This window comes from Paroedura picta, chromosome 3, assembly GCF_049243985.1.
Source record: "Paroedura picta isolate Pp20150507F chromosome 3, Ppicta_v3.0, whole genome shotgun sequence".
In the NCBI taxonomy this organism is placed as follows: Eukaryota; Metazoa; Chordata; class Lepidosauria; order Squamata; family Gekkonidae; genus Paroedura; species Paroedura picta.
This window is the reverse complement of record NC_135371.1, coordinates 153,018,443-153,045,851: the sequence shown is the minus strand read 5'-3', so window position 1 is coordinate 153,045,851 and position 27,409 is coordinate 153,018,443. Positions and strand designations below refer to the sequence as shown.

Genomic DNA, 27,409 nt, shown 5'->3' with positions numbered 1-27,409 from the left:
CTGCTGGGATCGAACTCCCAACCTCATGGGCAAAGCTTTCAGACAGCTGCCTTACCACTCTGTGCCACAAGAGGCTCTTTGTTATTAAGAAATACATGCATTAAACTATGCAAGAAGTGGCAGTTCGCTTTCCACTGCCAGCACAGTGCCTATTGAAGCGAGACTGGGGCTTCTACCACAAAGCCTAACTGTTCGCAAATAGGGGCACAATTCGAACCTGGGAACGAGGGGGAAATGAGCTGCCGATATCACTGAAGAAGGCTGTCTGCCTGCCCCTTGCACCATCCAGCCAGACACTCCCCTTCGTCCTGCTTGTTTCGCATGCAGAACTGTAGGACTATCTTCTCCATATTAAGAGATTCACACACCCGGCTAGGATTTTCCACTCCAGAAAGAGTGTCTGTTTTTATTTGTGAATGAGTGAAATTAGTGAAAGAGTGAAAAAAAGAAAAGAAAGGGGAGTACACATTACTAGCCGCAGTAGCTGGCAGCACAGGGAGGAAGATAGCACAGGGAGGAATCTGGGCTGCAAAAGATCCTATCAGCTGCTGCTCAGCCAAATTCTTTTGCTCCCCAAGCTGCCCTTTGGCCATCCACATGATATCTTAGCAAATGCACAGAAAACATCCACGTGGCAGGGAGACTTGGGACTTCAGTGCAGGAAGTTACAGGCCCTTCCCCCAAATGTTTAGGCAGCACTCAGATTCCTTTGGGTCCAGCCGGCATCATCTGGCAATGGAAAAAGAAGAGACTGGTGGCTTCTCCTTCTCAACGGCTCTCCCAGCACTGATCAGGCTACGTTGCCCTGCTTGCACTCCCACCTACTAAACCGGAGCACTTCCAAATGAGTAGCAGAGGCACATCGGCTACTACACTGGAACGTTTCCAAACAAGTAGCAGCAGCACACCAGGCACAGGAGAGGACTACGCCTTCCAGGATAAGGGATGTGAGGCTCAGAATAGACACAGTCGCCATACCTACGGCGTCCGTAGTGGTTTGGATTGACCATTTTCTGGCTGCATACCTGGTCAACTTCTCTCATCTTCAGCTGTTTTTTACCCTGTGAAAGATTTGGGAGTTTCCCCCTATGAGGTAAAAGGCAATGTGTGGAGGGGCCAGCTTGAGCAGGGAAGAAATGCTAAAGGCAAAGAGGGTTACCAGCCTCTTCCTCCCCCAAAGATTGAAGCTGATTTGGGTTTAAGCTAAAATCACCAGGAACTAAAGTTACACGTAAACTAGGCCCCACGGTCAGACTGTACAATGCTGATCATGGAGCTGCATCTTCAAGCAAACACCATCAGGAGAAGAGGCTGGGTGGAGTGGAAGAGGAGCAATGAAGCCTTTCAGTGGGCTTACCCCTGGGCAACCCCTTCCCACCTGAAGGGAGACGGATTGTCTTCTATGGTATATCCTATATGGGCCAAAACCCACCGCACTCAGTGAGGCGTCCTGTTTCGGAATAAGCTGCAAAACATTTCTGCATAAACATGAAGCTGACCGACAGCATTTAACATTTCATTCACGCCGTCACCCGGCGAGAAGCTGCTCCTTCAGTGGATGGTTCATCACACAGGAAGTCAGTGGGTGCAAGCAGGAGCAGAGAATCACAGCTGCGTCTGCTCAAGGGCCACCTCTGTCCTTCCTTGGAATACCCCGTGGCAGAGGCAGACAGCAGCGCTGAACACCCCCTGCTACAGTCCTTGCTGCAGTCCCATGTGCAGTGTTCAAACAACAGAGCAGGCCATCACTACTGTCAAGGGAGCCAAGCCAGCTGGCCCCGATTCCGCTAGTGATCTTGGCGAGTCACCATCCGAAGCATTTTCAGTGCTGTATCGCCTTGGTCTGCAGGTACCTGACAGAGGAAAAGCACACGATGGTTCAGCAATTTGAGTGATGCTCCCTGCTGGTTTTACATTCCGCTTAGTTGTTTAGCCTGTTATATCCCCATCTCGGAGGAACCTTCCATCCCAGGACATTTGCCATTTAGAGGCTGTAAGCCAGAAAATATAAGAAAGCTCCATACATACAGAATGAAAACATAAACTCAAGCCCGCTAATCTCAAGCACAAGGCAAGCACAGTTTAAGCCCTAAGCGTTCCAAAGACTTTGACACAAGCCTGGCCTTGGGCAGTCATCAAGGTCAAACCAGAAATCCGTTCATTGCTGGCTGCCATCTGGAAGACTAACAGTGGCATCCACTCCACCCTCCCGCTTCCTTGTTATAAAGGCAGCAGCCTCCAGTATCTGTAAGCCTGTCCTCCTCCCATTCTTCCTCTGAATACATAAGCCGGAAGAAGCATTTTGAAACTGGAAAGACTCCCTTTTAAGAGGCCTATGAGGAGAATGACAAAGATTTGGTTTCGCTTGCTCTTTGTTCCTTGGTCTGGCAAGCTTAGTTTGCAACAAGAGCATTTAATTTAAGCGAGGAAAGCAGACAGGCCTGCATTCATATTATATTGTTCCTTCCAGGCTATTCAGCATCTTCAGGTACAAACCCATGCATCTGCTTAAGCCACCCAACAATCTCTGACCATTGCGTCTTCCCAGGTGGAACATTTGGTCCCCAGGACGCTTCTGTTTGTGCTTCCCTGGAGTAATACATCAACTCCCTGGCTGTTCCAGTGGGACTTCTGACAATTATTGAAAGGGAAACAGATCCTGAAAGATTATTTGTGAATTGCTGAAGCTTGTGCAGGTATGATGCTCTAATTCAGCGAATGCTGGCAGGGGCTCATGGGAATTGCAGTCCATGGACATCTGGAGGGCCACAGTTTGACTAATTTGTCTCATCAGGGGAGGAAGCTTCATTTTAGTTGTTTGGTCCCCAACCTTTTTATCATAGGGGACTGGTCAACGCTTGACAATTTTACTGAGGCCCGAGGGGGGGTAGTCTTTTGTCAAGGGATGTTGCTGCCTGAGCCCCTGCTCTGCTTGCTTTCCCACTGGTGCTTTCCCGCCACCCACTGGGGGGCGCTGCCAGCAGCAGCTGTGCAGTGCCACACCAAGGGGGAGCCCCAGCCATGGCGGCCGCTGGAGAGCACCAAAGGTGAGCCGGCGGCAGAGTGGCAGGGCAGCCCCCGAAGCAGCAGCCGGGGAGGACGCCGAGGAGGAGCTGCGGCCCGGTACTGACTGATCCACAGACTGGGACCAGTCCCCGGAACAGGGGTTGGGGACCACTGGTTTATAATCAATAGCATAAGCCATTCTAAGCTTCCTTTTGAAGACTGGGCAATAAAGAGTTTAATGAAGATACAGTCCAGGGGTCTGCAATGTGGCGCCCCCAACATCCTTCCAGGTGCTGCTCCCCGAGTGTTTTTAAAGAGAGGGCGGGGCCAGATGGGGCTTTTGCCCCGCATGGCTGCCGAATGGCTGTGCGGACTTTGGCGGCCGAAGTGTGACTGAGGGTCAGCCGTGGGTAGGCTACAGCCTATTTTAAAACGGTATGTTCATTTTAATAGGCATCCTGCTAAACAGCTTTTCATGAAATGCTGAACAGTGACTGCTAGCTGAGCTCCTGGGGCAGCAGTTCTCAACCTTCCTAATGCCGTGACCCTTTAATACAGTTCCTCATGTTGTGGGGAGCCCCAGCCATAAAATTATGCAAGTGTTCCTTCACAGAAATTAAACCGAAACAGTCCAATTGCATGAAAATCCATTGTTCATCATTGTCTATAAATTGGGTTTTTTCCGGGATTTCTCAGTTCAGTTCTGCCTCTTGCCCCACCATGCCGATCTCGCTCTTTCCAGCTGCTCCAGACAGATGAAGGCTGTTGTGTGGATGGTGACCCCCCCCCCCCCCGCTAAGCTGCTTGCCCTGCTGCAACCCCTGCGAAAGGGTCATTCGACCCCCAAAGGGGTTCTGACCCCCAGGCTGAGAACCACTGTCTTAGAGGATGATTGAAGGGAACGTGGGGCATTGTAACAGAAAAGGCAGGTCCACCGGGATGAGGGTCCTAGACAATCCAGGGCTTTAAAGGTTAACAGAAAAACCTTGAATTGCATTTGGAGATTAATACAGCTGTCGCAACATTGCAGTAAGATGAGCTCACCATGGTGTTCTGGTCAGCAACCTGGCAAACACATTCTGGACTACCTGCAGCCTCTGAAGTGTTTTCAAGGGTAGCCCTATATAGAGCAAATTGCAGTAGTCCAGTCTGAACTGTTGCATGAAACAATGTGGCAGGGTCGGACCCAGACAAATTTTGTGGTTGTGCTCACCACCCTGGGCCAAAACTCCAAAAGTGTCCGCAGGCTCAAAAAGTTTGGAGACCTCTGAAACAGACTCACCATGTGCCCCGCCTTTAGAACCCAGTAGAAGGCTAAGTTATCATAGGACTTGAAGAAAGCTGCTGTCTCTTCGGTTTTGGGGGACACATACAACGGCTGCCATTTTTGGTCACTGAAGAGCTTCAGCTTGGGCCATTTCAGCTTGCGGATCCAGGCTTCTTGGCCTAAATGTACAAACCAAGAGAAACAGCTGAGCTTAGCAAAACTGCCCACAGTGCCTCTTTTCACAGAAGGGGGTGTTGGAATCAGAACCAGAAGTTCTGCAGTTCAACCAACCTGAGCCTCCTCTGCCTTCCAAAGAGACAAAAGAATTATCACCACCAATAAGGTGGGTTTTCCGATCCCGGAACTGGGTAGCATTTTGAACTTGTATTTTAATTCAAAATCTGAGGAAAGAAAAACCCTACTTTTGGTTCTGTCATCTCAGAAAATCAGTGACACGGTGACACTGGCTTGCTCTACACGTGCAGAGGAACAAGAGGGTAGAATCCTTAGGGTGGACCTCAGGCTGTTTGGAACAGCAGCACTTAACAGTGCTTAAAAACATGAACATAACGCAAACCTCCCTGAAAGCCTGGCATACCAGGGAAAGAGGTTTTAGCTCAGGTCACTCCTGTTCATTTTTTGTTCTGAGCTATTTATGCAGGAGAGTATTAAAAAAGCTGGATTCCCACTTACAGAGACTCAGAAGTAGAAGAAGAAGAAGAGTTGGTTCTTATATGCTGCTTTTCTCTACCAGAAGGAGTCTCAAAGTGGCTTACAGTCACCTTCCCTTTCCTCTCCCCACAATGGACACCCTGTGAGAGAGGTGAGGCTGAGACAGCTCTGAGATGACTGCTGTGGTGAGCCCAAGGTCACCAAGATGGCTGCATGTGGGGGAGCGGGGAATCAAACCTGGCTTACCAGATTAGAACCCACTGCTCTTAACCACTACACCAAGCTGGCTCTCAGTCTCCTCTGTCCCCTAATCTGCTGCTTGGGAAGACAAGGCCATTAACAATAGCAGTCAGAGGTCAAATACCTCTGCAAGTCACCTGCAAACACGTCAGTGGCTACTGCCAGTTGGTGAATGCAGGCAGCTGTGGGCTGATGGTAAGTATCACCACACCTAGAGATCCAGAGGGCTCCTGTAGGGCAACCACTAAATATCTTGCAAATCAGCTGCCAGATGTTTTCTCATATGGCCTGTCAATCTAGTTCCAGTGTTGGGCATGAACTGGAAATTTCTGTCAAATGTTACTCATCAAATGTTTAAGGATATTTTTTTTGGGGGGTGATGGTGGTTGAATTCTGCTTGAATCCAGAAAGTTGGCCAAGTGACAGACTCCAATTTCATTACAGGTAAATGGGACAGAGCTGTTAGTGCAGCAATCAGTGTAATGGTCAAGTATCCCAAAGGTATTCTAGCAAACAGGCATTACAAGCAGGAAAGTAATGAAAGAGACATTTAAACCTCCCACAAGTGTGCGCCCCAATTTTAAGTGCCAGGAAAAAATCAGAGCCAGGTGGGTGTGAAAAAAAGCAGGTTACTTATCAAGCAACTAATAAAAGCTCAGGGGGGAGCAAGGCCATTTATCATGCATTTATTTCTTTGTTATTCAGTCAAAGAAAAAGCTTCATATCAAAAGGCACTGATATGAAGATCCAAGAGAAATACTGATGCTAGACAGAATGACTGGTTATTTGGTAGAATTGCAAAGGCAAGACGGAGTGAAGTCTTTCCAACTGGCAACAGACATCCCAAAGACATTACAAGGTAGTCTGCAATTGCCCAAGGACTCCTATTACATAATTAGTGAGTCATTTCAAGGTAGGAGCAGGAATCTAAAAGCAACTGATGTACTCCCATGGACCGAATATAGAGACGGCATGTAAATGTATGCCAATGTTTCTCATCTCCACCCTGCCTTTTCTAATTATTGGCAGTATCGCCTACGGAGTCACCTTTGAATTTTTTTTTTAATGGGTTATGCATTCACCTCTCCAGCTGCCATTTATTTGCATCTGAAGCACACTCAGTAGCCTCATTCCAAGTCAGGCTTCCGGGCACAATGTCACCTTAGGGGTGAGGAATGCAGATATGGGCATCCGAATAGCAGCTTGCCTCATGTGATTCACAAGTACGAGTTTCAGTCTAAGATATAATGACCTAGATATAACCTTAAGGGCTGTGCAGCCACTCCACCTGCACAATGTGTTTTTCAGAGCAGCCGGCCAATCTATTCCCGTAGCACATGACAGTGGGCAAAATGCCTCCTGAACCCAGATTAGCAGTGCCTCTTCTGAACATCAACAAACTGTATACTTTGTTTGAACAGCTTCTCAGTACTGTGTAAATGTATGCGAAAGTCTGAGCTGACTCAACCTGGCCTGATACAGCAGCAAGGGAGACGGGAATCAGTATTTTAGTGCTTCGGACCACAGATACCAGTCGGAAAGCACAGGACATCCTGAGAACATGGTAAATTCAAGTGCTTAAGAAGCGAGGCTCAAGTTGGGCAATCCTGCTATTGGTCAAGGAACAGCACATTCTTAAGAACAGAATGCCTACACATCTCATTGCATTGCCTATTGAAGTGTTTAACTTCCATCTATGCTGTGAACCGCCCTGAGCCACAAGAGAGAGCGGTAGAAAAACATAATAAATAAAAATAAATTATGGGTGCTGACAAGGAAATGGGAACCTTTTAGCTGCTTTGAGCCAACTGGTTGGGAGCAGCAGCAGTCTATAAATATGAAAAATAAAATAAATAGATATATTTCATAGCCCTTGTTTTTCCTCGCTGCCTTCCACATACAAAATATAGCCAGAAATTCTTGAGATTTTGTCTTCTACAGTAGCGATCCCCAACCTGTGGGCTACGGACCACATGTGGTCCTTCGACTAATTGGAGGTGGGCCCCGAAGGACGCCTTCTCTTCCCCCCCCCCCGGCCCTTTACTTCATCCCCCCCGGCCCTTTACAGCACACTTCGGGTGTCATTGTCTCCCATCACTCCCAGATGGGACTATCTCATTTCAGAGAAACAAGCTCGGGGTTCCCATTGATTTGTCATTGTCATGAGTTAAAATAGTGAATATTTTCATGAGTGAAAATAAAATGTTCCTTATGTTTGTTGTTGTGGCGTGTCTGTATCTTATTTTGAAGGGATGTTTAAACATTACCATAGCGATCAGAGAGCGCTAGGGCAGTGGTTGAGAGTAGAGGAGTAAATTACCCCCCCACACCGGGCCTCAGTAAAAGGCGTTGAGTGGTCCCCGGTGATAAAAAGGTTGGGGACTCATAAAGCAGTAGGTTCTTTTTATCACATGTGGTGGAATTGTGAGAAAGCAAAAAAGTATTGGGTTAAAATACATATGGTGTTACAGGAAATATTTAAAATGCGATACCCAATGAAGCCTGAATCTATGTTGCTAAGCTTCCACCCAAGTGCTTTACCTACTTCTTCTAGAATCCTCTTCTTCCATGCAACTACGGCGGCACGGTTGGTGTGGGCGAAGCACTGGAAGGCGACTGAGACTCCAACTATTTCTACATGGCTTGATAAATTAGCAGACTTAGCAAAAATGGCAAGACTCACCAACATGGTTAAGAAGAGATCTCCGGAAGAATATGATGAACAGTGGAGTGATTATTTGGACTTTCTTAAGAAAGACAGCAGTAACTGTTAGATTAGGACCAATATGTAATGGGAACTGACTATATATCTCTTGAGATAACATCAGACTACATCAAGTATGATATACGTGTATTGACGACACTTATCAGCTGGTCGCTTCTTTGTTTTTTGTTTTTCTGTAAATGCTTTTTATGAGAACAAATAACAATAAAAACTGAATTAAAAAAAAAAAAGGTTGGGGACCACTGTTCTACAGCCTTCTGAGTCCATCATTCTCCTCAATTTCCCTATTTCCTGCTTACCTCAAGCCACTTTAGCCCCTCAAGGCTCCTTTACTCTGTTCACTGCCTACTCTGATCATTTATCCCAACTGTCCTCCTTCTGGCTTCCAGTTTCTTTGCTTCCTCACTCGTGTGGCCCCAGCTCTTGCGTTATCCTGGCAGCCCGCTAACTCTTGCCTCCTCCTCATGGAAATGGCAGTGTGACTATCCTGTTGCTTCTGAGTCACTGGAATTTCCCCCGACCCTTGGAATGTTTGTGAACATTCCGAGCCATCACAACCTCCACAGCCAAATTCATTACCACATATTATTATTATTATACTTATTTCCCGCCACTCCTTAAAGGCTCATGGCAGGTAACAGTAGTCTTAACCCCATTAAAAGACTTTTAAATCCCCAATATAGCGGAAAAGAATCCCATTCCCACCCCCATTACCGAAGCAGCAGAGAGAATGGAGAGTGATGTATACTTCCAATCCCAGGGGGGGGGCGATGACTCTATTTCGCTAACCCCCAGCCTCAACCACAGACCTGGTGGAAGAGCTCAGTTTTACAGGCCCTGCGGAAAGCTGACAAATCCCGCAGGGCCCGCTGCTCACCCGGGAGCTCATTCCAGACACGCTTCCCTAGGGCCGGGAACGACCAGCAAATTCTCACCCGCAGAGCGCAAGGCCCTGTGGGGGGCAACCCAATATAGATAAGGTGCTTTTAATTTGCTGTGTTGCAGGGAATAATAAGTCTGTGGCGTGCAGAATGAGAACAGGTACCAAGCACACTGTGAAAGATTGTGAGATGTACTGGTGGCAAACAGCATTGTTTAAATAATTTATTGGGGTGATACTGCTAGCATTAAAGGACATTAGACTAAGATCCTGGTATCTGAAAGGATTAATGGGATGCATCAGATATGGTACAGAAGTGGTACTTTCAGGAAAACTTTATGGTCTCCACATTTGTTGTGGTTCAGTGATGAAACTAGGATCTGGGAAAATGACATTTTAATCTCCACTCTGCAACGGCAGCTTGCTGGCTGACCCTGAACCAGTTATTGGGAGCTAGCTTGGTGCAGGGCTTAACAGCAACAGCCTCTAATCTAGAGAGCCAGGTGTCATTCCAGCCAGCTGAGTAACCTTCGGCTAGTCACAGTCCTGTTAGAGCTGTTCTTGCAGAGCAATTTCTCTCAATGCTCTCTCAGCCCCTCCTACAACAGGGTGTATGTTGAAGGGAGAGGAAGGAAAGGCGACTGGAAGTCACTTTGCGATTCTCTTGGGCAGTGAAAAGCAGGGTATAAAACCCCTCTTCTTCTACAATCTCAGCCTAACCTACCTCCCAAATTGCTGTGACGAGGTGAGGAGAATGAAACAAGCCATTTTGGGATCCCCCACAAGCAAGAAAGGCAGGTTATAAAGGAAGTAAATAAACATGCATAAAAGTTCATGGCAAGGGGCGATCCATGTAAAGGAAGCCAGAGAATTATTCATAGGACGAGAGAGTGCCACCATTTAGGGACCTACCAAGTTGATTTCAAAAGAGCAAAGGAGGATTGTCACTTGTTCCCTGTCTTGGCTACCCTGCCATTCTTACCTATGGTAGAAACAATGAGATCCAACTGCCCATTATAAACTGTAACATTGACATTGGCTTCCAGCAAGTCATCCACAACGTCTATTGCATTCTTCATGAAGTCTTCAGCCATGTGTGTGAAAACGTCTTGTGCCTGGCCTGGAGGGTTAGAGCAACAAGAGGGGGGGGGAAAGAAGGGGGGACAGTAGAAAGGACATAACCATCAGGAGCACTCAGATCACTGCTTGAGGGATCAACCAAAGCAACAAGGCAAATTTGGTAATCTGAAAAAAGAAACCTGGACACCAAAATGGCGCTCCCATTTCCCTTCCTTTGAGAGCATAAATGGTAGTCATTTAAGCAGACACATTGCCTTCCAATTTTCTGAATTAGAAACGCATAGCATTTCATGTCCAATGAGGAGTTTGGAGAAAGAATCCAGATTTTGTAAAAACAGGTTTTTAAGCCCTTCATGGTTGTGCAAATATGTTCTAAAATGTGTTTGCACTTCCCAGTTTATGCCCCTGAGCTTGTTTACAGGGCCTGCAGGTTTCCTTGACAGGTTTCCTCAGCATTCAAACTCGGCTGGGAAAGAAAGACAAGGATTAAATACAATTTTTCCCCTTCTCCACCCCACAACAATGTTGGCTGAGTAGCTACTACAGGAAATTACCTGGAGAGTGCCCATGGCATCTTAAAGGATCATGTGATATTCTCCAAAATCACACACTTGTCTTTAGTTTAGTTTTTTTAATATTATTTATTAAATTAAATTTATATCCCACCTCTTTTGTACAAGATCAAAATCTAAAGGCTTGCTGGGTGGCAAAGAAAAATATGTTAGGTGTAGCTCCAATTAGTATTTCTAAAGTATCTGATTTGGAGCCCTCCTTCTAAAACATGTATTATCTGAGGCCCCCACACTCAGCTTTTGCCTAATGGAAATGCACTCTTAATCTAGACTTAGACAAAAGCTGAGAGTGGTGGACTGAAGACTTTGATCTTGTACAAAAGAACAGAATAATTTGACCTGGGAACAAAGCCACTGAGGAAGACCCCCATGGGTCGAAACATGTTTAGTCTATTCTGCCATGTTAAGTTAGGTATGTGTTGTTTTTACTTTGTTTTAATACATGGTGTTAGTGCACTTTGTTTAAGCCAGCTTGGTGTAGTGGTTAGGAGTGTGGACTTCTAATCTGGTGAGCCGGGTTTGATTCTGCACTCTTCCACATGCAGCCAGCACTACGGCAATGATAAAGCTGGTCTGACCGAACAGTGATATCAGGGCTCTCTCAGCCTCACCCACCTCAGAGGGTGTCTGTTGTGGGGAGAGGAAAGCAAAGGTGATTGTAAGCCACTTTGAGACTCCTTCAGGTAGAGCAAAGTGGCCTATAAGAACCAACTCCTCTTCTTCTAATAATAAATGTTTGCAATGATTTTTTTATATTGTTTTGCAGCTCAACTTTTGGGTTCCTGACTTCTGTTCAGGTTGGGTTTCAGTTTCCTTTTTTGGTTTTGCATGGTTGACAGTAATACAACAGACATGAAGTATGAAGATTAATATGCATTGGCCACATTCCCAGGATGTCAACTTGATGTTTTCCGGGAGCGATTTTCCAGGAACAGCGGGCATGCATGGAGTTGGAGAAAGGAGTCTTCACTTCCCATAGAACAAAGCAGCATTTCGTGAGGCTATTTTAAATTTTCAAATGGAACAGCTTTTGTTACAAGAACATTTCACTTCCTTAATCTCTCCTGGAATTAGCTTTCTGAACATTTTCTTTTGTCAGTTCCTCTTTTAAGATTGGCTAGCGTTTGCACTAACCAAAGCTTGCTTCAGGCGAAGTGGAGCCAGCATAAGTAATTTCACAGGCACTTCTTTAAGCATGCCTAACTTCACTGGCACTTGAAATGTCCAGCGAGTTGTTATTATTATGATTACAACATAGTAGAGCAGGATCTCTCAACCAGTGTTTTATGAAACCCTGGGGTTTGTTGACTCCCCTGAAAGAGTTTCCCAAATGGATAAGAATGACTTTTATACCTATATTTTAAATTTGTTAAACATTTATTGGGTGATATTACGACATATGGTCATGTTCACCTTTCCCCCCTCCCCGAATGGCCAATGATGGGTCTGGAGGGGGTGGGAAGGGGAGGGGCCCCGGGTGGGCAAGTACACAGCTATGCTTCCCAGCCATATTCTGCACAAATTTGCCACTTTTAGGGTTTCTCAAAGCCTGAATAATGTTTCAGGGGTTTCTTAACAGTAAAAAAGTTGAGAAAGGCTGGACTAGAGGCATTCCTCAACAGTTGACATTAATATTTAGAGGCCATACCGAAAATAGTACAATACCTCCCCATTTGACATGGTCCGGGATTATTTTCAGCTTTTTTCTGATCGGTCCATTCATCAAATCACTCAACTTGTCTTTATTTTGTTGTTGCACATGACGCTGGAAGAGTTTCACTTCAGAAAAAGAATGCAGACATTTTTATCTTTATTACACACTGAAACCAAACTTAGAAGAGCACAACACTCAAGGGAAAACTGGCTTATCAAGGAACATGAAGGTCAAATACAGCCATCTCCACCCACTTTACGAACTCCCACATAGAGCAAAGGCAAGCACATGACAAACCATTGCTCAATAGGTCTCCAAGCCCCCCCTTTCTCCTCATTAATAAACCAGACAGGAAAGTCCTGCAGCAACCATGGAGATGAGAAGTTCGGTTAGCAAGCAGCTGCAAAGAGGCAGGGAGGGTCTCTTCCCCAGAGCCGCTTCCCAGACCTGCATATGCGACACCATGAAGATCTAGCACTGCCAAATCCACATTAGGAAATTCTCAGAGGTCACGGGGGGAAGCTTGGGAAAGACTGCATAATGTCACAGAGTTCACCCTTCAAAGCAGCTATTTTTTCCAGGGAACCTTCTTTCTGTAGCTTGGAAATCAGTTATAATTCTGAGAAGCCTTGAGGCCTCCCCAGGAGGTTGGCCACCCTATGAAAGGGAATCCCCAATCATTTATCTCCCTGCAAGTCCTTGTATCCTCCCCCTCAATTTGTTACTAAGTCTCCTTCCTGGGAACAAAGCCAAATAACCTACATGTCTTTAGAACATAGTCATTTTCAACACAAACACTAGCAAATCTCACAAGCTGCATACACGGGCCTTACCTAAACTATTTATACTGGTCATTCCCAGCTTAACTAGGAAAGCCTAGTTAAGGAAGAGAGGAGTTGGGGCTCGATGGCAGAAGGCCCAGGTTTAATTCTCAGCAACTCCAGTTAAGAGAATCAGGAAGCAGGTGGTGCAAAAGACCCCTGCCTGAAACCATAGAAAGCATCTGCAAGGCAGAAGAGACAGGATTGCCCTTGAGAGACAAGGGGTTGGACTTGGCACGTCCATGTGAATCCTGGGAAACAATGTTTGGGAAGAGTGCTAAAAATGCTATTCCAATTCCTGAATTTTCCTCCCACAACTGGAGTTCCCAGGGCCCTCTGAGGAGACAAAATGACTGTTACGTTGGTTTAAAACCTGTGGCAGGCTGAGAAACCCTTAGAAGACTTGATTAATTTTTCTCAACCAGCCCTTCCCACTGTGAAAGCACCACCCCCACCCAAAGAACTCCCTCACAACTTACAAAAGGGAGTCAAGGCACTTGTGGCAGAGGCTAGAGATGAAGATTCTGGCGTGAGAATGTTATAGAAATTCACTCCATTCGTGTTCTAGGAAAGAAGAGAGAATATAGCAAGGAGGTGTCGCTAAGAAAGCAAAGGGGCACTTTGTAAGTATGTTGTTAAAAAACGGAACAAAACAACCGTATCCCTTCACCAAAACTCATCCATGATTCTAAGAATGCTGGCAATTCTCTGCATTCTTTCATTTTTTTGGTTTAAAATACGGAACTCAGTGGCAAAGGGATAGATTCTCAACACTTCAGGCTACTGAGGCAGAATGGTTTTTAAGCCTACGCCCAGTCTTCAAAGTACATAACCAACTATTTTGCATGCCTAAGATGTATACATTGTTAATGCAGGACATTAATTTTTTTAATGAATGCAGGGCATTAATTTTAGGGCATGCACTTAATACAAGCCAGGATCCTCCATGTACTAAAATGCACCTGTAGCCGCAGAACAGAACAACTCGCACCATCCACATTATCGGTGACCAGGAGCAAAAAGCAATATGTGCTGCAGTTAGGGGGCAGACTGCCATCTTGTGTGTGTCACAGGAGAATGGTGGGTTTTTAAAAAAAATGTAAACAAACAAATCCATCTATATGGATTAAGCAAGTGAGCCAAGTCACACTACGTAGTAGAAGCACAAGTTTCCATCCAGGTTGCGGGAGACCACAAATAGGTAAGAGTAGGAGTCTGGTACCTTTAATGGAGAGGCAATTTTGGATAGGTGTGGCTTCTCACCCCTGCATGAGAAGGCAGCGCTCCAATTCCTGTGCAAGCATTAAAGAGGTACATGAACCTCAACTCCCACTGCACCTAGTGATGGGGAAACCATTTTCTCTCTCGCCTTCTTACATAACTGCAGAGAAGGGTCATTATTTAATCTGCTCACCCTTAAAAAAAAAATAAAACAGCTGCCTTACCTCTTCTATGATATCCTCTGCCTTACTCCACAGCAACGTTGCCAGTTTGTATTCCTTTTTATCCATAGCATTCACGATCTTTTTGGCTGCACTGGTCACTTCCTTTAAGCCTCTATCATCGAGGTAGGACTGCAACGTGAAAAGCAAATGTCAGCTGGTGAGCCACCGGCATGCGCTTACCCACCATGCCCAGGACAAAGAGGAAGTGGCCTGCAAGCTTCCTAGGAGCATCCAGCAGGATACCTCTGGGCAACAAGGACTGGGCTAGACAGGCCTTTCCCCTGGCTTTTTCTTAAATGAAGTTTTTTTTTTTTAATGAAGAAAAAAAATGCAAAAGTTTAAAAAGTAGTGTTGAGTAAATACTTACTGTGCTATAAAGGTAAGGCCCCCAGGACAGCACAGAATCTAAGAAATAGGAAAAAAATATGTTAGTGAAAAATGAACACTTTCATGATGCAGCATCTGGCAGCATCTTCCCTGTATAACTTCCATGAAATTCTCTACAGCTGAGCATCATCCACCATGCAGGTTTCCCCCAGCGTGTGCTTCAGTTAAACAAATGCAAACTGGGCAATTTTGCTATGACAGCTCATCTCCAGACAACAGAGATCAGTGCCCCAGGAGAAAAGGGCTGCTTGGGAGGGGAGACAAAGGTCCAGCCTCCAGGGGGGACCTGGGGATCCTCCAGAATGACAGCTCTTCATCAGTTTGAACTGGGTAGTGATCCCCAATCCTAGAGAAATATGTCTGGCCTCAACCAAGGCCAGGGCCTTTTCAGTCCTGGCACTGACTGGTAGAATGAGCTCCTTGAAGGAACTGTGAGTCCTACAGAAATTTCTCCAGTAATGGAGCTCTTCCACCAGGTTTTGGGTTGGGACCAGTAAACAACTAATTACATCACCTCCCTAAAAGCAACCTATCCCCGTGTTTAAATGATGTAAATGCCCCAAGCAGGCAAATACTGGGAAGGGCTGTATAGGGCAGTATATACAGCCCAGAGCTGTAAAGAATGGGCAGTATAAAAATCCAAATAAATAAATAAATAAAAATAATAAAATAAATAAATAAATGAAACAGAACACACTGAAGCTGAACTTGTGGTCTCCACTCTGCCACGCTGCTCACCTTGGGCAAGATTCTCCCTCTCAGCCTCACCTTCCTTCTAGAACTGTGGTGGAGGTCTAAGTACACAGCTCCCCAGAGGAAGAGTGTGATAAAATTATAATGAATAGACATAATCGCAAACGTGCTCCGTTCTCTCACAATTTGGTTTCAGGACGTGAGGACTTTACAACGGAGTGAGCTGGAGGCAGGCCTCCAAGGGTGACGCATCATCTGCCACTGCATTCCCTCGCTTTGGAAATGGGTCAAAGCCTCTCTTCCTCCAAGCAGCGTGCTTCAAGGCAGCAGGGGGATGGTTCTGATTTTGATACACTTCAGCTGTAATTCGGGTGCATCACCCACCGTTAATTTTTATCTGCCTTGCCACTTTTTATTGTTTTACCACTCAGTTCTTTGTAGATGGAACACAAAATACTTTTAACCAAAAAGAGATATTAATGGAATCTTTGTGAAAGAAGAGGAAGAGATGTTAAGAGGTGGACGGGCAAAGCATTCAGAAGACGCCTGTTGACATACCTAGAGGAGAAATCCATGAGTCCCCAAGGGCTACTCCAAGGAAACGGCACTTGATCGTCTCAGCTTGAACTGCCTTTCAAAACAAAGCCAAGCGGGGAAAAAAATCAGGATCCTCGCCTGATGCTGACTCAATAAAACAATGCAGGGGGGCTTATTACCTATTGCCCAAGAGATTACCGACGCCCTTCTCCATCCCACTTGCCACAGCAGGCTTGTGGAAGGGGGGGCAAGGTGAAACCTAGTTGAGTGAAAAAAACTCCTGCCTTGAATGCAGAAGTTCCAGAGTCAATCCCCAGTGCAAAGATTCAAGGAGCAGTGCTGGAAATGACCTGGAGGATGCTTGGAAACATGCACCAGTTCAGGTAGACAGACATGGACTCTTGACCTGCCTCAGTGCAAGATAGCTGCATAGGCGAAGTTTACATGCAGAAATATACGAGTGGCTCTTTACAGCAAGAAGGAGAGACAGTCTGTCTGGCACAGACATGGAGATGAGATTGTTGCCAAGTCAGCATTCAAGTTGCTAAAACGTACATACTAGCTGCAGAGCAAGGTTTTGCTTCCTGGCGGAGACGCCGCACCCACCCACTCCACACACAACGTGTTGGATCCTACTGCTCCCCTCTGCCAAGGGCTGTTTGGGGCACTGAAGGAAGCACCGACCCTGAACTAAGTGGAGTAGCAGGATCCTGCCACAAAGTCCATCTTCACCCCCTGAGTCACAGGAACAAACAGGAGAACAGCATGCAACCAGCATTCCCTCTAAGCTCTGCACGTGAACGGCCGCTCGCTGACACAGGAAGCCCTGGTCAGCAGCGATACAGAGCCACACAGGGACTTGCGCTGCCCATTTAATGATTACTGTCGTTATATTCTGCTCAGGAAGCAAATTGTTCTTCTCAACAGGGAGGAAAAATTAGAGAGACCACCACATGTGACCAAGCAAGAGTCAATTCTCCTGATCAAGAAAGGATTTGCTTTACCTTATGAAGCTCCAAAGCAACGGCGGCCGCCATTTTCCCACCGTAAGATTCTGAAAAGATGTAGAAGGGGATTGCCTGCAAGGCAAGGTGCATGAAGGCTTTGAGCATTGTGCAGTGCATTCCTTCAGCACCACCCACCACTTAAAGCATCCTCTGTTTCTTCCACCACTAATACCTCCCAAGCCACCAGAATCTAATTACTCTGCAGATTAGCAAACCCATTACATAAATTATGTTCTTGCACATTTTTCTTATGATAAATGTTTGCACTTGAAGCTCATGGAGTGCTGTGCATTCCCCAGTCCCTTCCCCGGACCTGCTCTGAGATTTTTAGACTTTTCTGTGCATTTCAGCATCATCACCAGAACTGGACAACAAAACATGCAGGTGCAATTTCTGAGAGGATTCTTGGGACTAGAATGCCATTGGCCTCATTTCCTACTGCTTGTGGGGCGGGGAGCACCAGGACACCCACACTATACCTTAAGAAACATTAGAGGAGATTTTGGGTGGGTGGGTGGAGGGGTGAGTACTGTTTCAGGCAGCCAGAAGACACAGTCCTGGCATCAGGATTCCAAACTCAACTGCTAGATGCTGTATGTAAGATGGCTGTTCCCATGATCACAGAATAATAGAGTTGGAAGGGACCTCATTGGTCACCTAGTCCAACCCCCTGCACTATGCAGGACACTCACAACCCTATTGCTCATCCACTGTAACCTGCCACCCCCTTAAGCCTTCACAGAATCAGCCTCCCCATCAGATGGCTATCCAGCCTCTGTTAAAAAATTTCCAAAGATGGAGAACCCATGGTTGGAAGGTGCCTGCCTTCCAGCATTCCTTCCTGTGCTTGGTCAGGGCTTGTATGGGCGGCATTCTACAAACTGCCTCGAGTTCCACAAAAGAAGAAAGGAGAGATCTGAAGCATCAAGCAGTTCTTTATCTCCTAAGGAGAAGGGATCACACTTGCCTGGAATTCCGTCCTCGAGCTGAAGAACTTTCTAAGAACGACCATCATATCCGACGCGACCATACAGAGATCCGTGGCATACGCACCGCTGTCATTAACGTAGCTGTACCCAGTGCCAACAGGGTTATCGATGAACAGCACGCTGCTTGCCTGCAACTGTGCCACAAAAGGAACACAGGGTCAGCCACGCTGGCCACACACAGAGCACGTACTGGCTTAAGAGACCCTCTCTGCCATAGACCAAAAGAAGGCTGTGTATTGGGCCTAGATTCTTGCAGCAAATGGATCCAGCCCCTCTGAAGTTCCTATGAGCTACTTAAATAGTAATTCTGCTGGTTTGTAAACGCACTAGCCTCATATGCTGTTTTCCACATGTATCATTTATGCTTTTAGAGGAGATTTTAAAAGATACAAATTGCTATATATTTGGTGTTGGTGCAGTTTGACTTTTACGGTTCCCTTTCCTGGAAATATAATGCAGCGCCACTGAGACCTAACAGGAATTGAAAGCAAACCAAACAAAAACAGGAAGAACAGTAGCAAAAGCTTCACAAAGACATTTCTGAGTGTCCATGGAAGATGGAGGAAGGGGGCAAAGTTGAAAAGGTGGCAAGATTAAAAGGTTTAAAAGATGATGCCTATGAGCATCACTGGAAGAAAGAGCAGGAAAGATATCCAAATGCATTATTTAGACAAAAAGAGACAAAAGGGAACCAAAAAAAATGGCAATAGTATAGGTAAAGGTATCCCCTGTGCAAGCACCGGGTCATGTCTGACCCTTGGGGTGACGCCCTCTAGCGTTTTCATGGCAGACTCAATATGGGGTGGTTTGCCAGTGCCTTCCCCAGTCATTACATGCACCAGTTCAGGTAGACAGACATGGACTCTTGACTTGCCTCAGTGCAAGAGAGCTGCATAGGCAAAGTTTACATGCAGAAATATATGAGTGGCGGAAATGTAATGCAAACGGTAATGCAATAGTATATGACTAACTAAATTTAAAAATAATAATAGGTTGGAAGAGCCTTCATCTTAAATAGCACAGAGCATGGGTTTTTTTTCCCCAAGCTCCTGGTTAATCACATGTTTATGGGAACAATGATGGTTAGGGAAAAAGCTGAGTGTCCAAGCGATAAGCCATGACACATACCCAAGTTGTCCTTCGTGGTTTTAGATCAGCATCTACAGGGCCAATCTCTTCAAAGTTTCCATATCCGCAGCCCGAAGCCCCTGGACCTCCCTGTCGAACCAGGCGGATAAGAATGTAGAAAGAGAGAATTAGAAGTGCTGGATAGGTTTTTCTCTCCACAAGGCCTACACACTTGTTTGCCTCTATTCTTCACTTGAAAAGGAGGCTGGGATCTTACGCAGCATGTCCATGGCGGAAAGCGGAATTGATCACCTCAGAAATCCCAGGGAGCTACTTGGGGACACCCTTGAAGACTGTTTGGAAGGTGCAGCTAGTGAAGAATGCTGCTGCTAGGGGAAGTCAAACTGCAGCCCTTCAGTGACTGCTGGCAGGGGCTCATGGGAATTGTAGTCCATGGACATCTGGAGGGCCGCAGTTTGACTACCCCCACGGCCAATCATGGGGAGCATAAGATCCTAGCCCTTTAACAATAGATACTCCTCATTTAGCCTCTAGTCCTTGAGCAAAGACACGCTAGGGACAACACAAAACAAAATAACCAGCCAGTGATGGGGTTTGAGGTCCTTTGAACTTAATTATGTGGGCAACTAACTTGGCTACCGCCACTGTAACACTTAAGTCTACACCTGCCAAGAGTTTCTTAACCGTATCTGATGTTAACAACTTCTCACTATCACAGGAAAGAGGAGTGAACTGCCCCTCCTCAACACTGCAAAAGACTCCTCATTCTCAATAAGAGATGCCCCCAAGTTTCCATTTGTCCAGAAGCCCAGTCACAAAGAACAGGCCTGAGGATAATGATAGACTGTGATACGGACAGAGCTCCAGAGCAAAGCTGAGCAAAAAGGGCCTCTGCAGTGTTAAACAAAGCAACACTCCCAAGGACCGCTTCACCCTGGCTCAGGCTGCTATGCAAACAAACAGGTGAGCCAACACCTGCGGTCATCATCCCCGTACCTTCTGATCTGAACCGAACCGGGTGGCTCCTGCAGGGCTGCTGGAACCTCTGGGATTTCTCAGCTCAACTTGCTCTTGGCCATCAGTGGCCCACTGAGAACGTCTCCAGGAAGCTCAAGGGAAGGAATGGTACGCCCCGTCTCCTGCCTATTCAACTAGCCCTCTCCTATTGTGGCTTTACACTTATAACAATCAGCGTGGGGTAGCATTTCATTTAATGCTGCAAAGAGCTTTGTTGGCCAGTCGGGGGTAGTCTGAAAACTGGCAACCTAGATATCCCAGGTTTCCAGTCATTTCCTTTTTCACGTTTGCCTTGCTCTCTCTTCCCTCCCACCATGTGTGGCTCCTCCACTGGCATCACTTTGACTGTAAGCTCTCTGGGGCAAAGACCTGTCTCTTCCTTCTGTTGTAGCCGCTCATAACTTCTTTAAAGTACCACCTTAATCATGGAGTTATTCTCCTGCAACCATTACAGGAAGACTAGTTGGATGGAATGCTGAACCCTGCGGGATGATCGACCGGGACCATACTTGCCGCTGTTCTTTCCAACTCTCTTATGTTCTTAATTAAGCCAACACGACCCTATTGGATCCAGGGTATAATTGGGACAGGGCCAGGACTTGTTTGCAGACGTTTCTTTGCAGCTTGCAAGCATAGGATTAGGGTGGAGAACAATGTGCACGACAGTCTCCTTTGAAGAAGATCACACTTGTGGCCACCCCTCTAGCCCGCTGCAAAACGAAGCCTACATGAGTCTTCTGCAAAGCGCTTCCTATACGGAACTTACTTGAAGCCACAGGATAAGAGGAAGCTCCGTGAAATTCTTGGCAGGGCTGTCTGCATAGTACAGCCACCAGAACATGCTTGCATTGCTTCTGACAGGGACATAGCCCCATGCCTGCTTTGGTTCCTTTGATTCCTTTAGGAGAAAGCCTAAAAGGAAAGATTAACGACAGTCAGTGCAGAGCCCCAACAATCTGACCACAAATGCATGTGGCCTTGAAGAATACCCACAAAGAGGAGAAGGAAACTGCTCTCTTCTCCATAAACGGCACCCCAGCACATACTTTATTCTACTCCTCCAAGGAGGTTTCCTTTGGCTAAAAGCTAGTGAGGTCTCCAGTGAGCCTCACAGCCTAGCGAGGGGACAGCTGCCACCCCCACACCAAAGGCAAACAAAGGTTTGTGTCCTTTATAGCTCCATGGCAGGCAGCAATGAAGTCCATGGGCACAATGCTTCCCCTCCAAGGCTGCCAATCTCCAGGTGGGACCTGGAGATCTCCTGGAATTGCAACTGGCCCACAGATGACAGAAATCAGCTCTCCTGGAGGAAATGGCTGCTTTGGAGGCCCTCCCCTCCCCAATACTCACCTTCCCAAGGCTGCATGCCCCTCCCATTTTCCAGGAATTTCCCAAGCCTATTATTATATTGCACTACGAGGGAGGGTGGGAGGCATGTCTGCCACTGATTAGTTGCTCTTAAAAATACAGACAAATAAGGTTTGTTAGCCCCCCCCCCCCATTAAACCCCTACAGAGTCACACTTGTTTTCGTTTCAAAGAAAATTCCAGACGGATTGTTCTGTCTTCGAGGATTCCACGGCTTTTCTTGCTTAAAGCCGTGGGGATCAGCCTTGAACAAGCTCAGCCGGGTGCCAGACATTTCGTCAACCGGCAAGCAGAGGCGGAGAGGAAAAGGCAGAGGCAGCCGGCAGCTCTTTGGCATGGAGAGCACTGAGGGCATGAGTCTGCCCACAAACCTTCCGCTGGGTGACCTCCATCAGGGCTTGTCTCCAGCCTGAATATGTGCCAGTGGCTTTTGGCAGCGGCATTAAGCACCGTGTACTGTTCACACCTGGAAAGTACAACTACTTCCTGTAGCGGCCTCGATCCCTACAAGCATCATGACTAAGAAATCAAGCCTATCTACGGGATGCCTATTAGCACCATGCTTCTCTGCCAGTATCATAACGGGTGCTCCTAAGAGGTGACTTAGCCTAATGAATTGCATGGGGCCCTACTTCAGAACCCTCAGAGGAGGGGGAGAGTTGGTTCTTATATGCCGTTTTTCTCCACAAGAAGGAACATTAAAATGGCTTACATTTGCCTTCCCTTTCCTCTCCCCACAACAGACACCCTGTGAAGGAGGTGAGACTGAGAGAGCCCTGATATTACTGACGAAGGTTGGTTCTTATATGCTACTTTTCTCTACCTGAAGGAGTCTCAAAATGGCCTACATTCGCTTTCCCTTTCCTCTCGCTACAACAGACATCTTGTGAGGTAGGTGAGGCTGAGAGAGCCCAGATATTACCGCTGATATTACTGCTTTATCAGTCCTGTGGTGAGCCCAAGGTCACCCAGCTGGTTGCCCATGGGGAAGCAAGGAATCAAACCCAGCTCGCCAGATTAGAAGTCCTGCTCTTATTAACCACCACACCAAAATGTGTCTCAGGGAACCAACCAACCACCCCCCCAACCCACCTTTGTTCTAACCCTCCGTCCAACCACAGTCCCTCCTCCCCATGGCAAAGGGAGCAGTGCCTCTCTGGTCTATAATGGCCAAGCCACGAGTGTGCCAAGGGCTTCTGTGCCAGGTTCTGGAATTGGCACCTCAGCTCACTCTTTGCTTTCTGACTTCTCCTACCTGGAAGAAGTAGAAAAAGTCTCCAGTCAAGACAGTGTCTTCTGCCCAGCCAATCTGCAAACCAAATCACCTGGCTACTAGCTCCACCCTTGTACCTTCCATAGGAGATGGGATTTCAGTGCTGTGGTTTTTCTTATCCTTTAAGAAGAACCCCCTGTTCTATGAGACTGGAACAGGTGGTGTCTGGGTACATTTAAGCAGCTGGCAGTTTCAGAGCTCCTTGACGTCTTAGAAATATTTCAGGGGCTCCTCCTCGGTCAAAAGGTTGATAAAGGTTGGGTATGAGCATTAACCAGGAGCAAGAAAATCTCCAGTTGCCATGAAAACATTCTGGCCAACTCACTCTCTTCCTAGTCTACCCCACAGGGTTGTTGTGAAGATATAATCACGAGAGGACAGACAGCTGAGCTCTTTGGAAGAAAGATGGGATTAAAACTCACTAAGATATAAATGAGTCTCCAAGTTACATTCTGGAGAGACACACCACGAGCAGTGTCATGTATGAGAGCCAGCTTGGTGTAGTGGTTAAGAGTGGCGACCTCTAATCTGGAGAACCACTCCTCCCCCACATGCAGGCATATGGGTGACCTTGGGCCAGTCACAATTCTCTCAGAGCTCTCTCAGCTCAACCTACCTCACAGAGGGTGCCTGTTGTGGGGAGAGGAAGGGTAGGCTGCTTTGAGACTCCTTCGAACAGGGTACAAAAAACCCAGCTCTTTTTCTTAGAAAACAATTCCTACACAAGAGTCTTTCTGTCCCATGGAGCTTTGAAGCTTAATCTCCTGCTGGTAAACTGTGTAAGAGGTAGGACATGGTGCTCCAGAAACTTACAGCACAGCGGTCTGCTGAAATCCGGCTTACACCTACAGATGGGTGGGGAAGGAGTTACTCCCTAATAATGTTGTCACCTTTGCCCCCACCTGGCCTTTACCAGCTGCTTGGTGCTGTGCATTATTACATTTCTATGGAGGGGTAAATCATCACTATTGTGCAATTAATAGTAAAACTCCTGCCATGAAAAAAGGCTAATCTTACAGTGTTTTTTGAAATTCCAATTACCTTCTTTTAAACGGGAAGCTGTGTAAGGATCATGCATATACATTTTTGGCAAATTGGGCATAAGATTGCCCAACATGTGGAAATAGGTAGCTGGTATTTTTCAGGATATGGGGGCAAATCACACCTCACAAACAAAAAGGGGAGGAAAAACCCAACCTGGAATAGAGTTGAGAACCTGAGAAGGCTGAGAAAATGGCTACTTTATAGAATACAAATACGTATTTCATTTTAATTTTATTTATGGAGCACACAGATTTTGTTCAAAAGCAGGGAAGGTTATTGAAGACAGCCCCTTGAAATACCCTTATTTATAAGAACGTTTAACATCCAGTGGATATGCAAGGGACCTCCATTTGAATATAGAAATTGGTTTACCACCCTGGTGACTTGAAAAAATGATATTAAAACATCTCTTATGCATATCTGTGTGTTTTTCTAAAACAATTGTGTGGACTTAATATTGACCTCTCAGGAAGACCTATATAGGTCAAAACACGTTAGGTCTTTGGATGTAAGGCCGTAATTAACTTATATATGTGTGACCTGAGTCACTCCCTGATGTTTTTATTGTTTTTTATGCTTTTATATATTTGAGCTCCATAAATAAAATTAAAATACATTTTTATTATATAAAGTAGCACTTTTCTCAACTGGCAAATCACACCTCACCGGGTAAATGAAAACCAATTAAGCCTAATCATGCAACTTTAAATATTTTTAAATTTGGTGTCTGTTCCCAGATTACATAATTTCTGCTGTGCTGTGTTCTTTGCTATCTGTCTTATCTGGCCACAGTGCTGTATTAAATAAATCTGATTTGGTTTGAACCCATTAAGCCTCAGTTAAAGGGACAAGACAGTTTTCTTCTCCAGACCCATTGACAACTGTTCCATAGACACGCTTCTTGCAAGGTCTCAGCACAAATAATTTTAAACAACCAGACCTCCTTAGCTTCATACCAACAAATAATCCTCACAGGCACAGAACTCACAGCTTAATAAATACTGTACCCCTGCAACTTGGGCTTTTATGGGATAAGTCAGTGGGCCCTTCTGTCCCTCGATCGAAATCTAACCACAATATGACAGAAGTATCACTCAACCACCTTGCTAGAATCAGACAGTAGCTTCTGGCTTCAGCAGTCACATGCAAATCACAGGAGTAGTTTGAGGCCCGTTTATTTTAATAGCATAATGGTATAAATAGATCCCACCTAACAACAACATGCATTTGAGCTGAATCTATTTTTCAGCAACAATGATCTGGACTTCAGTTTAACATCCAGAGTGAGAACTTTCAAACACGGTGTTATAGCAGTAGAACAGCTGAGAGTCAGACACAGAACAACATCCCTGCAGGTGTGTATACGTGTTTAAATGAGGAAATGGTCATCAGTACTGCTTGAGCCAGCAACCAGGGAGCCACTGAAACCTCATCTTTCCTGCCCAATGAGTAAATCAGATGGCTGAGTGCATTTATGAAAACCATCACATTTTTAAAATCCACAACTAAGGAAGGAGTTACTACACACTCAGGGAGACTTCTCAATTATGTGTTTGTTTTTTAAAAATTACTTGGTAGAACCAGCATGGTATATTGGTTAAAGAGCAGTAGATTCTAAACAGGAGAACCAGGTGTGATTCTCCACTCCTCCACATGCAGCCGACTCTGCGACCTTGGGCTAGTCACAGTTCTCTTAGAGCTTGCAGAGCAGATCTCTTACATCTCTCCTGGCCCCACCTACCTCTCAGAGTTCCCGTTATGGGGAGAAGGGAAAATAGTTTGTAAGTCACTTTTGGACCCCTCCAGGTAGTGAAAATAAGGATATAAAAAAACTGTTCTTTTTCTCCAACAAAAAGGAAAATATTCTGGCAAAACAGACCGCTAAGGACTGAGCATGCCACGAGAGCCCTGATTTGGACAGCTAATTTTGTCAGCCCTTGGAAGCTCAGCAGGATCAGCGCTTGTGAATACTTGGCTGAGAAGCTACAGAGGCAGGCACCAGCAAACTACACCTGAAAACCCCCTGAGGAGGTGCCATAAAAGTGACTTGACAGTACTTTTCGCCACACCCTGAAAGAGGCACGGAAGAGTGGAAGTTGGTGAGAGAGGCAGATAAAAGAAAGAGAAAGAGTGATGGGGAGAAACTCTGCCTGCTTAAGCCCTACTTCCAGAAAAGGAGAGGGAGGAATAAGGAAGGGGCTTCCCAATCATTTATGACCCTTCCCCTTCAACTCTCCACAGTCCCTCAGCTTGCAGGCAAGGTCACCTTGCAGGTGTTATTCTACAACCCTTTTAGCAGCCCTGCAAAGTAAACAAACTAACTTCCCTCATAACAAAACAAAATCATAACAAAACATGAGCTTTCGAGTGCATGCACTGGTCTGAGGAAGAGTGCTTGCACTCAAAAGCTCACGCCTTGAATCAATCTTTGTTGGTCTTAAAAGTGCCACTGGACTCTGATTTTATTTTGTTGTGCTGCTTCAGACCAACACTGCTACCCACTTGAATCTAACTCCCCTCATATTGAACAATAAGGGACCCTGAAGACAGATTCAGGTAGGGAGCCCTGGGGGTCTGAAGCAGCAGGAGCAAGGTGGAGTCCGACGGCACCGGGCTTGTACATAGCGGGATTTAGAAGGAGGGACGCCCCAGTCCAGGACTCAGTCGCCCGGGCACCCGGCTCTCCACCACAAGTCCAGGAGCTCGGTCCTCCTTTCTTATCCCGTCCCCCAGAGGGAGCACAGGAGAGCACAACCGGTCCATGCACGGATTCGGACTAACCCGCTCCGTTTCAAAGAGCGCCGGCCACACCGATTCTGCTCCCCGGTCCCACTGCAGCGCTAAGCAAGGATCCACGCGGAAGCCAGCTTTGCAGGGCGACCCAACCGGAAGCCCGGACACAGACTCCCGCTTAACGAGGCCTCGGAAAGGCCGGCAGATCCCCGGAGGCACCGAACCTTCCTCTCCCGTCGGAGGATGCAAGCGAAGCCGCCCCTGCTGGGCTTTCCCCCCGAAGCCGTCCTGCAGAAAGCTGCCCCTGACTCTCTCCCAGCGGCGGCGGCGGCCTCGGGGCCCTACCTGAGCCGAAAGCCAGCAGAGAGAGCGGCAGCACGACCGCCAGCCACCGCTCGAGCCGCATCTCTGCGCGGAGTCCGGGCGCGGGCGGGATCATATGACTCCGGCTCGCAGGCAGCTGCTTTGCAAAGGGGAAGTACGCGGGAGTCACTGGTTCCCAGGGCGGGGGCGGGTCGGGCCGGATGGTCTTTCCGTCAAAGGCGACTCAGACCCTCCGCCCGGGGGGAGGGGGGTATATTTTAAAGCCCAGCGGCCTTCGCTGCAGAACCCATGCGGAGTCCAGGGGCTCCTTTAAGCCCAACCAGGCTTGATTCCAGTGTGGCCGCACGTCGCCTCCCATGCAGTGTCCTGGCGTGGAAGTCCTCGGTCCGTACTGAGAGGCGGGGTGGGAGAGTCAATCAACAGGCCGCTTCAGGGAAATGGCCCACAGATTCCAGAGAGATGGAGGAAAGCGGCCCATCTGGATTCGGTGGTATTCACCTGAGACTGAACTGCGCGGGGAACGTTTGGGGTTCAATAAAGGTGCCTCCCTAGGAGAATTTTGACCAAATATATAGACCGCTGCTGAT

The 27,409-nt window shown here is 46.7% G+C and overlaps 1 protein-coding gene across 1 annotated transcript; it reads right to left on the bottom strand.

Moving 5' to 3' along the window:
* Positions 1-373: 373 nt before the first annotated feature.
* SCPEP1 (serine carboxypeptidase 1) lies at positions 374-27,090 on the bottom strand. The gene is made up of 13 exons (XM_077328725.1): positions 26,844-27,090; positions 20,848-20,993; positions 19,104-19,193; positions 17,954-18,109; positions 16,984-17,058; positions 16,001-16,073; positions 14,730-14,767; positions 14,363-14,491; positions 13,397-13,481; positions 12,108-12,221; positions 9,773-9,910; positions 4,289-4,452; positions 374-1,853 (listed from the first exon to the last, which is right to left on the bottom strand). The coding sequence occupies exons 1-13, from the start codon at positions 26,935-26,937 to the stop codon at positions 1,788-1,790; spliced, it is 1,368 nt and encodes a 455-aa protein (XP_077184840.1). The 5' UTR covers positions 26,938-27,090; the 3' UTR covers positions 374-1,787.
* Positions 27,091-27,409: the final 319 nt, after the last annotated feature.